The sequence below is a fragment of the Moschus berezovskii genome, chromosome 4 (genome assembly GCF_049115385.1).
Source record: "Moschus berezovskii isolate FMDL1 chromosome 4, NW_MosBer_1.0, whole genome shotgun sequence".
NCBI lineage: Eukaryota > Metazoa > Chordata > Mammalia > Artiodactyla > Moschidae > Moschus > Moschus berezovskii.
Genome location: NC_142463.1, coordinates 5,867,894 through 5,884,926, shown reverse-complemented (window position 1 = coordinate 5,884,926; position 17,033 = coordinate 5,867,894). Strand labels below are relative to the sequence as shown.

Sequence of the window (17,033 nt, the reverse complement as noted above, 5' to 3'; positions counted from 1 at the left end):
TCCCAGATAAAATCATGACACTTTACCCTGATGTAGTAAACACTGTATGTTCGCGTTTCTGCCTTTTCTCTTGCATTAACCCTCAACTTCTTCCTCTTCCTATCTGTCCTTTATTCTTGTGGCCCTTAGCATTGCTTTAAATGTTCTTCTAAAGAAAAGACTAGCCAAGGCGTCATGCGTGTGTGCTAAGTCACTTCAGTCGTGTCCGACTCTGCGACTCTATGGACTGTAGCCTGCCAGGCTCCTCTACCCATGGAATTCTCCAGGCAAGAATACTGGAGTGGGTTGCCTTGCCCTTCTCCAGGGGATCTTCCTGACCCAGGGACTGAACCCGCATCTGTCACATCTCCTGAATTGAAGCCCCGAGGAATCAGGAGGCTTTATTGATAAGAGCAGCAGACCTATTGGGTGTTGAAAAATAAATAATCGAGCCATTCATTTTTCATAGTCAGGCACTGGGCCGTGTTTTCCTTATAACTCAGCTACTCACAGTTGAAGCGGGAAACTGGGAACTTAAGTTGTGAGGTTTGGGCTGGGAATGTTGAAATGAGGGGCAGAGAGCGGAACGTTCAAAGATGATGACGCTGATCCTAAAAGAATGCTGCAGCTGGGAAGGAAGGCAGGCGAGACAGCCGGGGCTGTGAGGCATGGCCGGTTAGCTTAGGGGGATGGAGTGGGAAGAGACCCCTGGACCACACTCCCAAGGGGGCAACCTATGGCCCAGGCAGCATTTCAGCCCAGCAGCTCCCTGCACATCCTGATGATAAAGCCAGCTTCAAGGTGGGATCTTATTTCAGGCAAAATATCTGGCACAATGTCTTCCACACCTGATAAATGTTTTTCTCCTGTATAAGAACCAAGGCAGAAGGATAGGAAATGTATTATTCAGTAAGTTGAACCTCCTGACACCCGGGGATATTTTTTGTATTAAAAATCAAGGTACCTGTGCATCTGGGCAGTACTCTCCAGAATTCATTAAGATGGAATTCGATAGGGATTTTCCTGCATCTGACTTAATGGAAGTCCCAGCCTCTTGTCCCCGGGTGCCTGTGCACTCAACTGATAAAGAGGCAGGTCTTCGAAGGGAGCTCGCCCCGCGGTCCACCTCCACAGGGTCCCTGCTGGAGGGGGTGCGGTCTCCCATTGGATGAGCCTCATCCTTAAGTGAAATCTGTTACCACTCCTCTCCTGAGAAGAGAGCTTGGAATATTAAGTAAAACCATTTTTATTCTTCAGTCTTGGTAAGACTAAAGTGATCATTTGCACCAATACATTTTCTCAGGCTACATCCTGCTTAATAGCTTTAGTTTTTAATTTTAAAAATATTACTGTAAAGGAATTATTCTGGAGGAACGTAATAGGGATATAACTTTTGAGGAAGTCTAACAAGATTTTAATAGCCGGCCAGCTGTCTTTAATTTTCATTTGGTTTTAATTTTTATGTGACACTTTCATGAGACGTGTCAAGGAAACAAAAAATTGTTTGTATTCCTGGAGCCTGTGACTGGAAAACAAAGTAGGAAGGAGGATCTTATGCTGTCCTTGGACCTCAGCTGACCCAGCTCCCTTCTTCCCACACCCGCCTCGAAGCTGTTCTCTTCGGCTTGGCTGTTTTTATTCACTCCCTCCTTTCTGTGTTAAGTGATTTCTCTCCAGTGTGATTTTACAGAAGAAGGACAGAACCAGGGGAATACTTGTTTCAATAATGTGGATGTTGCTGCTCTGCTGTAAGCAACTCCTATGAGCAAGACATACCCTAACAGACCGTACAGCCTAGTAGGTCAATGGAACCCTCCCTGCAAAGCCAAAATAAATATGTAAGGACATTTTGAATCGGTTGGTGATAAATGTTATGGAGATAAATTAGGAGGGGGCTCAAGATGTTTATTGCTTTATTTATTTTTTAAACTCTTTATTTTGTGTTGGGTATAGCAGATTAACAATATGATAGTCTCAGGTGAACAGCGAAGGGACTCAGCCGTACATATATGTGCATCCATTCTGCCCTGAATTCCCCTCCCATCCAAGCTGCCACATAGCATGGAGCAGAGTTCCCTGTGCTGTACAGTGGGTCCTTGTTGGTTATCCATTTTAAACACAGCAGCATGTTCACGTCCATCCCAACTCCCTAACTATCCCTTCCCCACAGTGACCGTAAGTTCGTTGGTTTTGTGAGTCCTTTGCTTGGACTAAGTATTGTTGTGTTCATCACTTCATCAGCGTCATCTCATTTAATCCTCACCAGAGCCCACTGAGGATAGATGGTTTATCCATCATGGGCAATCCCAGGCTCCAGAGATCCCACAGTTGCTAAAATGAAAGTGAAAGAAGTTGCTCAGTCGTGTCTGACTCTTTGTGACCTCCTGGACTACACTGTCCATGGGATTCTCCAGGCCAGAATACTGGAATGGGTATCCGTTCCCTTCTCCAGGGGATCTTCCCAACCCAGGGATGGAAACCAGGTCTCCCGCATTGCAGGCGGATTCTTTGACCAGCTGAGCCACCAGGAAGCCCTAAGGGTACAGATTAAAAGCCCAGGTCTGATGATCCCAGAGCCAGATTTTCCCTGACACCCCAGACTTAGTGGTAGGTGACAGCCTCCCCAAGGCCAGGTATGCGCCCTGCCAAGCATGTCTCTGTAATTTAGTTAGTGTAAATAAACAGAAACTTCCCACCTTATTTCCTGAGAGTTTGCTGAAGAAATACAGTTTAATTTATTATCATTTCCTTTATGCAATTTATTATTATTTCCTTTAGGAAAGGGAAACAGGCAGGTGAATTTTTTTGGCAGGAGGGCCAATTTGATAGACTAGTATATCTGTTGACTTAGTCATACAATCAGTTCAGTTCAGTCTCTCAGTTGTGACCGACTCTTTGCGACCCCATGAATCACAGCACGCCAGGCCTCTCTCTCCATCACCCACTCCCGGAGTTCACTCAAACTCATGTCCACAGAGTCACTGATGCCACAGACAAGATGAAAGTGTAATTCCACTAAAAATGTCCTTTCTTTGCTTGTTCACATAGACAACTAAGAAAATTTGCCCTCGTTTTTCTGTCACAGGAAGGCAGCAAACTCTGTGAAACAAGGCACAGCTGGGTGAGGAAGGGGGCCGGTATGTGGGCTTATTTCCATTGGAAAGAAATGTCTGCATCCTCTTAACCCTAACCCGCTACGTCTATGAGCTTTGTCACCTATGGGAGATTTTTAATTACCCGTTATTTTTAAAAACACATTCTACTTATTTAGATGACTTTTTTTTCCCTGCTGTTCCAATTGCTGTCTACATTGGTAACACATAGTTGGACACCAGGAGCCATAAATTAGCTTGAGTCAGTTGTTTAAAGTGTTGGCATTTTTTCAGATTGCTTAAAGAGTTGTTCAAAAGAACGTGAATTATGACTGAACCTCAACCTTTAATTGTCAGGCGATGAGAGAGAAATGATTTCATCGTGTTCTTCTGAATGACTGTTTAAAAGAGGCTGAAAGAGACCCGACTCAAAAATCTTATTTCATGTAAACAGTTTGATGAAAATGGGTTCAACTTGGGAACCAGGAAACAGGTCTGATTATCAAGGGTACGTTCCCCTCGGTTTATGTATTTCATTTTGAAGGGAGAGAGTGGAATTTGTTCTTAGACACAAAGAGATTTTTGCTGGAGGGCTTTTCTGGTCTTTGGTTACATGCACTGGGTCATTTAACACTGTTTTTCTGAATCACTTTCAACTTCTCTTTTGACCTAGCAGCAGTCCCAATAAGTGAGTTAAATTGAGAAAAGTCCAGTTAAAAGGAGATGTTTAAAACCCCAGTTGTTCAGGCAGTAAGTCACGTCTGACTCTTTGAGACCCCGTGGACTGCAGCACGTCAGCCCTCCCTGTCCATCACCAGCTCCCGGAGTTCACTCAAACTCACATCCATTGAGTCAGTGATGCCATCCAACCATCTCATCCTCTGCCACCCCTTCTCCTCCTGGCCTCAGTCTTTCCCAGCATCAGGGTCTTTCCCAATGAGTCATCTTTTTGCATCAGGGGGCCAAAGTATTTTTGTAACTTTAGCATCAGTCCTTCCAGTGAATATTCAGGGCTGATCTCCTTTAGGATGGACTATCTCCTTGCATTCCAAGGGACTCTCAAGAGTCTTCTCCAGCGCCACAGTTTGAAAGTATCAATACTTCGGCACACAGCCTTCTTTATGGTAAAACCCGAGACATCTGATAATTCTATCATGCCGATTTGTGTTTCTGTGGATGGTGGAGAGTCTGGCCTAGACTGTGATTGGGATGTGATAGAATTTGGGGAGAATGGAATTTAGGCTGTCAGCCAGGTGAATCAGACCCCAGATTTCACTGGTTGGTTTCTGTCGGTTACTCACCTGGCTTGTTGTCTCCATGTCGGGGGTGATGGTTTCCCAGACCTCTTTTCTCCGTGGCTTGGGACAGCATTCTGCCTCTTCCCGGGAGCACACCCTCACCTCCTGTTCTTTATTTTGCACAGTGCCTTCTCCCAGTGCCTTGCTCGTTGACAATCCCACACCCTTTGGAAACGCGAAGGAGGTGATCGCAATCAAGGACTACTGCCCAACCAACTTCACCACGCTCAAGTTCTCCAAGGGCGACCACCTGTATGTCCTGGACACGTCGGGCGGGGAGTGGTGGTACGCACACAACACCACGGAGATGGGCTACATCCCCTCCTCCTACGTGCAGCCCTTGAACTACCGAAACTCCACCCTCAGCGACAGCGGGATGATCGACAATCTTCCAGACAGCCCGGACGAAGTCGCCAAGGAGCTCGATTTGCTCGGGGGATGGACAGATGCCAAGAAGGAATCCAGCAGACCCTACAGTAATAATCCTTTCTGGAACGGGGTCCAGACGAACCCGTTTCTCAACGGGAACATCCCGGCGATGCCCAGCGTGGACGAGCTGACGCCCAGAAGCGCCGTGGACCTGCTCCTCTTCGACACGGGGACATCCTCCTTCACTGAGTCCAGCTCGGCGACCACCAACAGCACCGGCAACATCTTCGACGAGCTGCCTGCGGCCGGCCGCCTCCCCGCGGAGCCGCCCGTCAAGCGGGACAACCCTTTCTTCCGAAGCAAGCGTTCCTACAGCCTCTCAGAGCTCTCCGTGCTCCAGGCCAAGTCCGACACGCCCGCGTCCTCGGGGTTTTTCACGGGCTTGAAATCGCCGGCCCCCGAGCAGTTTCAGAGCCGTGAGGACTTCCGGGCTGCCTGGCTGAGCCACCGGAAGCTGGCCCGGTCTTGCCACGACCTGGACCTGCTGGGCCAGAGCCCTGGGTGGGGCCAGACCCAGGCGGTGGAGACGAACATTGTGTGCAAGCTGGACAGCTCGGGGGGCGCCGTGCAGCTGCCCGACAGCAACATCAGCATCCACGTGCCCGAGGGCCACGTGGCTCCCGGAGAGACGCAGCAGATCTCCATGAAGGCTCTGCTGGATCCCCCGCTGGAGCTCAACAGCGACCGGTGCAGCTCCATTAGCCCGGTGCTGGAGGTGAAGCTGAGCACGCTAGAGGTGAAGACCCACCTCATCCTGGAGATGAAGGTGTCAGCCGAGGTGAAGAGTGACATTTTCAGCAAAAGCACGGTAGGCCTCCAGTGCCTGAGGAGCGACTCCAAGGAGGGGCCCTACGTCCCCATCCCTCTCGCCTACAGCTACGGGGACACAGTCCAGGTCCAGCTGGACAACCTGGAGCCCTGTATGTACCTGGCCATTGTCGCCCACGGCCCGAACATCCTCTACCCTTCCACGGTCTGGGACTTCATCAATAAAAAAGTCACCGTGGGTCTCTACGGCCCCAAACACATCCACCCGTCCTTCAAGACAGTGGTGACCATTTTCGGGCATGACTGCGCCCCAAAGACCCTCCTGGTCAGCGAGGTCACCCGCCAGGCCCCTAGCCCGGCCCCAGTGGCCCTGCACCTCTGGGGCAAGCACCAGTTCGTCCTGTCCAGGCCCCAGGATCTCCAAGTCTGCGTGTTTTCCAACATGACCAACTATGAGGTCAAAGCCAGCGAGCAGGCCAAGGCCGTGAGAGGATTCCAGGTGAAACTGGGCAAGGTCAGCCGCCTCATCTTCCCCATCACATGCCAGAACCCCAGCGAGCTCTCCGACTTCACCCTACGGGTTCAGGTGAAAGACGACCAGGAGGCCATCCTCACCCAGTTTTGCGTGCAGACTCCCCAGCCGCCCCCCAAAAGCACCATCAAGCCATCTGGGCAGAGACGCTTCCTCAAGAAGAACGAGGTAGGGAAGATCATCCTGTCCCCGCTGGCCGCCACCACCAAGTACCCGACATTTCAGGACCGCCCCGTGTCCAGCCTCAAGTTCGGAAAGTTACTCAAGACGGTGGTGCGGCAGAGCAAGAACCACTATCTGCTGGAGTACAAGAAGGGCGACGCCATCGCCCTGCTGAGCGAGGAGAAGATCCGGCTCAAGGGGCAGCTGTGGACCAAGGAGTGGTACATCGGCTACCACCAGGGCAGGGTGGGCCTGGTGCACGCCAAGAACGTGCTGGTGGTGGGCAAGGCGCGGCCCAGCCTGCTCGCGGGGCCCGAGCTGAGCACGTCGGTGCTGCTGGAGCAGATCCTGCGGCCCTGCAAGTTCCTCACCTACATCTACGCCTCGGTCCGCACGCTGCTCATGGAGAACGTCAGCAGCTGGCGCTCCTTCGCCGACGCCCTGGGCTACGGGGACCTGCCGCTCACCTTCTTCTGCCGGGCCGAGCTGGACAGCGAGCCCGAGCGGGTGGCGTCCGTCCTGGAGAAGCTAAAGGAAGACTGCAATAACACGGACAGCAAAGACCGGAAGTCCTTCCAGAAGGAGCTCATGATGGTGAGTGGCCGGCAGGGCGCGGCTTCGTGGGGGCTGCGGGCCCAGTCTGGCCTTAGAGCCCCGGCACGCGCAGGCCTGGGCGTGGTTTCCTCAGTGGGTGGGCCCGGGGTCTGGGGCCCCTCCCTGCTCCCGGACACGCATGAGCACCTGGGGATAGGCATTTACGTGGGCCTCGGGGAGGGGAGCCCCAGACAGCTCAGCACCACCGGGGTGTGAGAGTCGTTGTGAGCTCCTCCGAGGTCCAGAATGCGTCTCCCCTTGCCAGTTGCGGGGGTTGGAGCACAAGGGGGCCCTGTGTCCACCCGCTCCTGTTTAGATCTCCTGGGAGGAGATCCATCCTTTCATCAGATCTCCACTGGGACCTGTGATGTGAAAGTTTGATGAACCACTGCCCCGAAGTCTGACTTGATCACGTGAATTTTTCTCACCGGGCCTCACTTGAAGTTTCTACCCTCCTCAGCATCATTTCCTCTTCCTCCTTTTTGCTTCTGTTTGATTTGGCGTGATGTTGCTGTTCCTGCTGTTGTTGTTCAGCTGTTCAGTTACGTCCAACTCTTTGCCACCCCCCGGACTGAAGCACGCCGGGCCTCCCTGTCCATCACCATCTCCCGGAGCTTGCTCAAACTCATGTCCATCGAGTCGGTGGTGCCATCCAGCCATCTCATCCTCCGTTGTCCCCTTCTCCTCCCGCCCTTAATCTTCCCCAGCATCGGGGTCTTTTCCAGTGAGTGGGCTCTTCACATCAGGCAGCCAGAGTATTCTTGGGGCTTCAGCATCAGTCCTTCCAGTGAACATTCAGGGTTGATTTCCTTTAGGAAACTGGAGTGAGCCTCTGTTTTGCCAGCACAACTGGGAACTGGAATCCTAAGTAAAGAGGGGCAGTTAGAGCGCCCCCTGCTGGTTAGAGCTCATAAACCAACCGGAAAGCACCTTCCGGACCCATTCGCAGCTTCCAACAGGCCTGGGCTCTGCGCTGGTCCCTCCAACTGCCGGTGCAGTTACCTGGGAGAAGCTTAATGTCTTCTGGGCATCCCTGGTTGAATTCATGCCAGCAGACATTCTGTTGATTTTTTTTCTGTAACAGAAGCCGACTCAGTTTCCTTCCCGTCCCCCTGATATGCACATGTCACTAGTTTTTGTTCCCGTGGGAAACCCGTGACTCGGCCGTAGCCTTTTTTTTCCTCGTTCCACCCATTCCGCACAGCCGTTTCACCTCCTAAGCCCTGTAAGGTGTGACTCCCAGCGGCCCTGCATTTCTGCCACCTCAACTCCCCTCCTGCCATTCTGAATGCCTGTTGGAATGGATAGGTGCAGCATGCCTGTGAGGGTGTGTGCGTGGATGGAGGTGTTGGGTTCACATCCCACGCTGCCCCCTGGGGCTGGGGGGTGGGCGCAGAAGGGACGCAGTCCATGGGGGCATGGCCCGTGCTGCAGGGAGCATGAACTGCAGCCTAACAGGAAGCAAGGCATCAGGAAAGACCCCTTGACAGTGGCCCCACAATAATACAAAGTGCCAGACACACGGAGCGGGATAAGAGCCTGATTTTGCCCAAAGGAGGGAGACCAGACCTGGAGGTGGCAACCAAGAGGTCACCTAGGGCATCCATCACTGATGGCAGCTTCAGTGGGGAGGAAGCCCATTGTCATGGCAACAGGGGTGGGGGCAGAACCTGCCCAGGCACTGGATGGGGCTCCCGCACAGCGAGGAGCCAGGGCCCCCCTTCAGGGCTCATCCCACCAGCCCACCCATGAGATCAGTTCTCACAGTTTGCGTCCAGCCTGAGTTGCGTGGTGCCCTCGTGGATGGACCTCACGCAGGGGGGCAGAAGGGAGCCGCCAGCAGGGATTCTCCATGATGGTGGAGTGATGTGCACTCATGGGCCATGAAAGGTATTTGATCTTTCCTTCGTCACAGCTGGAGATCGCTCACCGTGAATGGGGCAGGATGAATGAACCTGGGCGGACCAAGGAGGTAGCGCTCAACTTCCATTTCCAACTCATTTCTTCTCATCCTTTTGTTCAACTTGGGGAACTTTCTCTGAGAGTGGGTTTTTCGGGAAGCTTCCTTGGGTTAGTTGGGAGGGGGGTTCCGTGTGCAACTCGGACCTCCCCCATGCCCTGGCAGCCCCGCACCCACCAGGACTCCCAGGAAAGGAGGAAATGAAACTTGACCTTGGCAGGAACGTGGCCGCGGGACAAGGTTAGATTTGTGGTGCAGCAGTGAAACTGGTTTTGCAGTGTTTCCCGTCTCCCGCTCCTCCCCGGCTCCTCTCCTATCTCCTCATCTTGTGGGCTGGCAGGTTTGAATGGTTGGCCAAACTTCTAGAAACCACAGGCTGAGTTATCCCAGCGTGTCTGGGGAGTCGCTGGAAACCAGGTGTTTTATTTCCAGGGACTTAACAGATCCCTGGGCAGGCAGGCTTCCTGCAGCCTCACTGGCTGATTTAACCCTCCCCCCTCTCTCCAGCCCTGTCACAGGCAGACCACCTCCTCCCCACCCCTCTCGTTTTGAAGGTAGCTTTCTGTTCAGTCATGACTTCTTGGTTTGGAACCAGTGACTGAATGAACTAAAAGTGGTGACGGTTTTCGGCCAGTGAGTTTGCAGGCAGGTGAGAAGGAAAAAGGAACCGAGGGCTGAGTTGTCCAGCCCTCCGCAGCCCTTAGAGCAAGGTCGAGCCCCTTCCTCTGGCCCACAGGCCCTGTAAGGCCCGGTCCCGCCTGGCCCACCCTGGGGGTCGTACCTGCCCCTGCACACTGGCTACACCAGCGGCTGTTCCTCTCTCTGGGGCACACCTGGCTGCCCCTGCCCTGGGCCTCGGCACGTGCTGTTTCCTCTGCCTGGAATGCTCTCCACTCCAGTTCCACATGGCTGCGCTTTATGTCCTTCAGGTCCCAGCTCAGATGTCCTTGTCAGACCTTTCCTGCCACCCTCGACGAAGCGACCTGGCGCCCCTGGGTCACTGCGCTAGACTCCCTGTGTTATTGTAGCTCTGTCTTCATGGCGCTCTCTCAAATCTGAAACGCTCTCATTGGCCCGTATTCATGGTCCTTGTCATTAGACTGATTGGGTATGAACTCCACGAGGGAAAGGGTGCTGGCACATGGGAAGCACTCAGATGTTTGAATGAGTGAATACGTGAGTGAGTGAATGAGCGATGAGGCTGAGAACCTGACCTGGACGCAGTCTCCCGAGGTCAGGTGTGTTTCTGTTCTCTGGCTCCGTTCCCTCTTTCACCGTTTTAGTTTCAGTATCAGAGCTGGTCCAGCAGCGCCTTATATAACTGTGACCCCCGGCTGTCTGTCTGCGGCCCTGTCCCACCCGCACAGTGTGACCGCTGTGGAAAGCACCCCTCTGCCCCCCAGTCTGCCCAGCTCTCCAGTAGAGGCCCTGCCTGTCTGCGACAAAAGGTGGCCGTCCAACTCGGGTGACACTGCTGCCACCCCGAGCATCATGAAAGTGGGGGGAGGCGAGAAGCTGACACCAGGGAGAGTGGCCAGGATGGACAGTGCTTGCGGAGCAGCCCCAGGCATGAGCGAGCGAGCGTTGAGTGAACCCCCCTGAGGATCTCAGCTGGCGGGACTTGTGGGTTGGGAAGATGTTGGACTAGGCACCACATATTTGGAGAGCTTTTGAAGTCAAGTTCTGTTGTCAGAAACAGGCCAGGGGGACCTGATGGCGGGCATGTGACTGCGGCTTCTAACAGAGCTCGGAAGAGTCGCCCCATCCAGCCAGGGCAGGTGTTTGTACTCCATGTTCATGAAACACGTCTCGGGTGTCTGCTGTGCCCTTATTTGGGGGTAGGGTGTTGTGCCTTTCCTTGAGGGAGACACAGAGTGAACACCCACAGGAGTGCAGGACAGATCAGTGATGGGCCCCGAAGAAGAGATCTCCTTGACGTGAGTGGACCGGGGAAAGCAAATGTGGGGAAGGGCTGTGGCCCACCCAACAGAGAGGGGCTGTTGGGTTGAAGGCACAACATGGGCAAGGGCCAAGGGTGCAGGGGAGCAGGGGGTGGGGTAGAACCAGAGGCCAGGGGAGGCCAGAGGCTGGGCTGAATCGAGATGACCACGTGCTGACGGTGGGGGTAACAGCTGGATGCCAGCTGGGGGTAACCCGGGCTGGATGATGCTCGTGCTGTATTCCTTGAGCATTGGGCCGGGGGATGGGTAAGTGTTTTAGGGGACGGGAAGGGGACCCAGGTGTGTCCTTCTCCTTGGGGACCCACCCAGGTGTGTTGTACCTTGTTACCTCCCAGTTTCCGAGCCACGCAGCTGACAGTGCCCCGCCCACCCTTAGCCTTCAGACCTGGCCCACCTTAGCAAGAGGGCAGGCGGCCTGTGAGGCAGCCCTGTGCTTTCTTTTCTGTCCTACCATGCTGGGTGGGGGTCGGATGGCCCCAGGTCTGCTGTGGCCCAGAGGGGTGGTTTCCAGGCCACATGCACAGCCGTGCTGACCTTCAGAGTCCCCCAAGGTCCTGGGTCTGGCCTGCTGCTGTGGCTCATCCCAGGTTTTGTTTTTTTCCAAAATGAAGATGGTCCTCATTGGCTTTTCTGTTTGTAAAGACGGCAGATGCTCTTTTTGCATTGTTATTTGCCGGTCCTGAGAAACAGCAGCAGAAGGCCCCCACTCCAGGCCCGTCTTGCAAAACAGCCTGTGTTAGCGGTCTGCAGTGTAGACACCACGGGTCTTCCTCCCGCCCCTGGGTTTGCCTTGCACTGTCTGAGGTCAGCTTCTCCCCTTGGAGCCTGTGAGCAGGCAGCTCTGGGTCTGTGCAGAGCTGCCGCCCCCAGCTGGGCAGATGCTCTGGTCCTCCGTCTCCAGGAAGGAGGTGGCGCCTGGTCTCACTGTTACCAACGCTGCTCCGAGGCAGGTCCCGGCCCTGTAACTCTTCAGGCTTGTCCCCTTCGTTTCGTGACAACGTTCTGCCAGCTGCAGACACCCTCCAGAGAAGGAGGAGCCAGCGTTGGCCGTGGCAGCGGGGTCGCGTTGAGGCGAGCAAGGCCTGAGAGTGACGGGGGATGCTTTAACAGCCCACCGGTGTACCTCTGTCTCTGCAGTGACCGGACCGAGCGGCCCCTGCTGGTGGGCATGCTCCCTCCTCACCCCTCTGAGCCCTGGGTTCCCACGGCTGGGGTTCAGTTTTGTTTTATGAGGGTGCGAGGGCTTCCACAGGTGGCTTGGAGTAAAGAACCCACCTGCCAATGCAGGAGATGCGAGTTCGATCCCTGGATCAAGAAGATCCTCTGGAGAAGAAAAGGGCAACCCACTGCAGTATTCTTGCCTGGGAGATCCCGTGGACAGAGGAGACTGGTGGGCTACAGTCCAGGGGGTCGCGAGAGTCTGAGCGACTGAACACGCAGCACGCGTGAGGCTGAGAAATGACAGAGTGTGTTCTTCTGTTTTTAAGGCGTTAATGCTGCTTTTGACACACTGTGTGGGTCTGGGGAGAGTTTTCTGAGTGTGGTTGAAAATCCAGGTGGAAAACATTGCTGTGTATTTGTTGCAGGACTTGGTGACTACAGTGAGTAGAGGGAAGGGTTTGGCTCATACTCTAGGACTGTGAAGATTTAGGTGATGGCCATCTCGTGTGTGTGTGTGTGGAGGGTGGCAGACAGAACCTTCAGGAACCTAGCTCAGTAAGAACTGGAAGTGTTTGCATTTAGCAACACTCTTTCCATGTAAGAGATTATTCTTGACGCTGAGGGAGCGGCATGGAGTCTGTCCTCTGGGCTGGGAGGGAAGGAGGGAGAGTTGGCCTGAACTGCAGGAGGAACCGGGCTGTGGGCAGGGCGGCCTCTCCTGAAGGGGCCTAAGCCATCAATCAGAACTAGCCCTGGGGCCGCCAGGAGCAAAGCCGTGGGGGTGGGTGACCAGGAGTCACGGGTGGTGGTGGTGGGAGTCCAGGAGCGGGAGGGAAGGATGCTGTGGGCTCTCGGGGGAGTTTCTCTGGGTTTTTTTTTCCAGAGTTTCTCTGGAAAAAAGAGGAAGTTGCTATAGAATACAAGTCTAGGCAGGTGGTAGTTTTAGGAGTAAGGTCGTAGGTGAAATCAACACCGAGAACCTGGAGAACCGAACGGAAATAAGGGGAGTGTTGAGATCAGGGAGAGTTGGGGCTGGAGAGGTTGGGATGAAAGGATTCTCTGAAATGGGAGCAAAACCACCTTCTCCCCTGGAAGAGGATGCAGCTAACTACCAGCTATGCACTTAGTGGGGTTCCCGGGCTCTTCCTGCCAGGTGGTCCCGAAGCCCCGAGGGCGCTGATACAGGGAGGAGCAGGGTTGCCGTGCTGACTGCCCTTCTGGTGTTTGAACCTCCAGAATGGAAACTTGGCGGGAATGAGCATACCGCAGAATGATGCTTTGTTGTATTCTCATAAGAACGTCTTTTCAAATGGGGATTGACACCCTGGCCCAAGGGCCACCTGCTTTTGTAAAGGAAGTTTTCCTGGAACCTGCCCTGTCCTCGCGTTCAAGTGCTGTCTTTGCTCCTCTCACGCCCCACTGCAGTCATGTACCCAAGGCAGAGACCCCCTGCCTGCAGAGCCAAAACCAGATCCTGTCTCGCCCTACAGAGCAAGCTTGGCCACCCTGACCTAAATCACAGGTCACTCCAGCTACTGAGAATCAAGCTGGGACCAGTTTTGTGCTTTGTGTCATTTGTTTTCTGTTTTCTATTACCTGTGTTAACTTGTGTGTGCAGAAATTACAAAGGTGCTGCAGGGAAAATGTTCCAGAACCAGACCCCTGCAGCTGAGAACATTTTATTTCTGAGATTTGGTGGGCACCCAAAATGCGTCCTTCAGAAAAAAAAAAAATCAGAAAAAATGTATGAACTAGCCCTTGGCGATGCTGTGGGCAGCACGTGGTCCCAGCTGTAGCTGCTCAGGGGCCAGAGAGAGGGTCTGAGTTTCTCAGGACCTTTGTCCCTACACCCTGTGCCCTGAGGAGAGAGCAGCTCTGATCACCCCCACCAGGGATCCCCGAAGCAGAAGCAGGTGACTCTGAAGCATTCTGTTACCTGGAAAGCAGGCCGCTTGCGGAGCTAGACTGCTGAGCACACACATGCTGCTAGGACCCTCTGAGGAAGCCTGGGAGGGGCCGTTGTCACTGGGGGTCGGCCTGATCCTTCTCGGAACAGTAGGCATGGCTAGCAGGGACCCTGCCTCCCCTGTGCATCTGGGCTCAAACCACACCACGCCAGAAGTTTGTTTCTTTGTTTTTTTAATTTTTTTTAATTATTCGAATATAGTTGGTTTACAGTGTTGTGTTAATCTCTGCTGCATAGCAGAGATTCAGTTATGCGTATATAGACATTCTTTTTCATATTTATTATGGTCTATCACACGATGTTGATTATAGTTCCCTGAGCTATACAGTAGGGCCTTGTTTTTTTTTTTATTATTCAAGCAAAAGAATTTAAACCCTGAATTCTACCAGTATATCACACATCCCCCCATACCATGAACATGCTCTGCAGTACAAATCTAGTAAACATTTAATTTTTTTCAAACAATGTCGCTTGAAGATATCTAAGTTCAAAGAAACCAGTTTCTGAAATGTCTAAAGACAAAAATCAGAAAAGGACCACAGGGTCCTCCCTTCTGGTCTCCCACCTTAAAGCCAGTTGCTAAGCCCTTGGACCCTGGATGGCCTCAGAATGAGCTCATGTTTTAAAGGTAAAGATTGAGATGCCTGTGCATTCTGGGAGCCCTCCTGCCCAAAGTCACTGTCCCTTCATTTTGTTCAGTTCAGTTCAGTTGCTCAGTTGTGTCATTTTGTTCAGTTCTCCCAAATAAATGTAAAGCTTCAATGAGAATGCTCAGTCTAAAATAGCTGCATTCTTTCAAGTAGCAGCCCAGCAGACTGACCTTGCTCGGATGCCAGGCTGCCCGCAGCTTCACAAAATGTTTGAGGTTAACAGCATGTTTGACTCAGCTGGGGAGGGGATGGCTGGTAGATGTCTTGGTGTTTTTAGCACTTTTTCTGTGGAGCCTTGACGTTACAGCCTCAGGTGTTTGGACAGAGCGTTCAGGACAGAAAGGAGGCGGGGCCTGGTCTCAGCATCTCTTCAGTCATATCCTCGATGTCCGAGGGCCTGGAGGCGTCTCAGACCCCATCGCTGGGGCCCCGGAGGCTCCCTTCTGCGGCTGTTAGGCTGTAATCCGGGGGTCTACTGGGTGAGTGAGGTAGGGGTGAGCCTTGGCTCCGTGGCCCAGGTGGGTCTGGTCCTCACCGAGTCTTCTCCTCCTGCCGGGGCTCCATCGTGGCCACCCACAGTCACACCCTCTGTGTTGGCTCCGTGGGACCACAGCCCGACACCCAGCAGACGTCCGTGTGGCTTGGGGTGACATGTGTGGACAGTAGACCTGTGTGTTTCCGATACTGATGTGGATTCATTTCTTTAAGCCGGAAATGTTAGTGTGACCCCCGCCTCCAGCCTGGGCTGCACAGAACCCCGGGCAGCAAGCCCTGTGTTGCAAGCCTGCCCGATGGACCAGCCCCTCATCTGGATGGGGGATGACGTCCAAGGTGGGGCCACATGCTGTTCGGGTCACACAGGGACGTGGCTTGGGAACCTGCCCATTGCCTCCTTCCCAACTGACAGCACTTCTCTCCTCCTGACTCCAGTCCCTCCGCAGTTAGTGAGCCCTGTGCAGAGACACATTGGAAATCTCTCACAGTTTTGACAAGGGTGGGATCCCATCGATTCTGGAGACTGTTGATGGTTTGGCCTCTCTCAGCCTCTCTGTATCCCGGATCTCGCTCTGCACTCCAGGTCCCAATCTGAGCCCCTGCTCGCGTCTCTTGTGTGAGTCAGGGCTCCCCACCCGCCGATGGCAGCTTGTCTTGCTCTGCGCCCAGACCGTGCTGCACTGGCTGTCGGGGTCAAGGGCATCACTTCTCCATTTTCCCCAGTGGCGGTGGGAACACAGGAATAGCCATCATCTCACCCACCCCACCCATCCATGCCCCGGGGCTACCGAGTGGAAGGACCGCAGACTCGGAGGCTCCGAGCCGCTGAGGTTTATCCTGCCTCCGTTCTGGGGCTGTCGCAGGGCTGGCTTCTCTGGGGGCTCTGCGGGGGTCTGTCCATGCCTCTCTCCCAGCTCCTGGGGGCTCCAGTGACAGGCTGCATCACCCCGTCACTACCTCCAGTCTTCCTTCTGTCTCTCCGTGTCTGTTTCTCTCCGCGTAAGGACACCAGTCGTTCGACGAGGGGGCATGCACCCTAGTCCACCAGGGCCACAGGGTAGCTGGTTCCATCCACAGAGACACTGCTGTGATTTGCAGTCACACTGGAGGGCGAGGATGTGCATGCGGGGGGCCCAGTACATCCTGCGATCGTGGGTTCCAGCAGCGCGGGTGCTGAGGCCACACAGCATCCAGGGTGTCGGCACATGGTCTCTGCAGGGCCGGCTTCCCAGGAGCCCAGAGCCAGCCCTCAGCCCTGCCTCATCCCTGCCTCTTTCTCCTCAGGCCTTACTGAAGATGGACTGCCAGGGCCTGGTGGTCAGACTCATCCAAGACTTCGTGCTCCTGACCACGGCGGTAGAGGTGGCGCAGCGCTGGCGGGAACTGGCCGAGAAGCTCGCCAAGGTGTCCAAGCAGCAGATGGACGCGTACGAGTCTCCCCACCGGGACAGGAACGGGGTGGTGGACAGCGAGGTGAGCCTGGCCGCCCTTCCCTCCACCTGTCAAACGCAGTGGTGACGGCGTCATGTCGAGCATTTTTAGGGGGACAGATGATGATGTGTGAAGACAAGTGCTCAGTGCAGGGGAGGCTCGCGATGAGAGGAAGCCCATCCATCCTTCTCAGGATCCTTAGTTGGGAGCCAGGCCCTGGGTGGTGGCAAGGCTGCTCTGCCGTCAGGCAGGACATTGGCACAGCATCCTCCGAACTGCCGGTCCCTCACTGATCCTGATCTTAAATTACCTTTGGCCTGATTGGAGGATGCGGGACGATGGGGCTCTGCCCTACACAGGGTGGGGTGGACAGATCCTGGTATGCTGTCAGCTTCAGCCAAGGTTGGTTGGGTCCCTGCTCAGAGACTCTGTTTTCTCACTTGTTTTGTGGAGGTCACTTTAAACTTCTGGAAAGACGGAAAGGCTCTCGAGACCTTGGAAGCAGGAAGTCCCCAAAATAAGGGCATCCTTTCTTGACATGGCAAGTTTCTAAAT

At 54.1% G+C, this 17,033-nt stretch overlaps 1 protein-coding gene across 6 annotated transcripts in view; it reads left to right on the top strand.

Annotated features, from left to right (window-relative positions):
* The window catches only part of SH3BP4 (SH3 domain binding protein 4), a 96,419-nt gene that overhangs the window by 76,724 nt on the left and 2,662 nt on the right, over window positions 1-17,033 (top strand). For 5 of the 6 annotated variants that reach the window (XM_055404104.2, XM_055404100.2, XM_055404101.2 and 2 more), the window contains 2 exons: window positions 4,495-6,854; window positions 16,332-16,520. In XM_055404104.2, the coding sequence (XP_055260079.2) occupies window positions 4,495-6,854; window positions 16,332-16,520 (2,549 nt within the window). Of the gene's footprint in view, window positions 1-3,428; window positions 3,580-4,494; window positions 6,855-16,331; window positions 16,521-17,033 lie in introns of all 6 variants that reach the window. The other variant, XM_055404105.2, reaches the window with a different exon arrangement.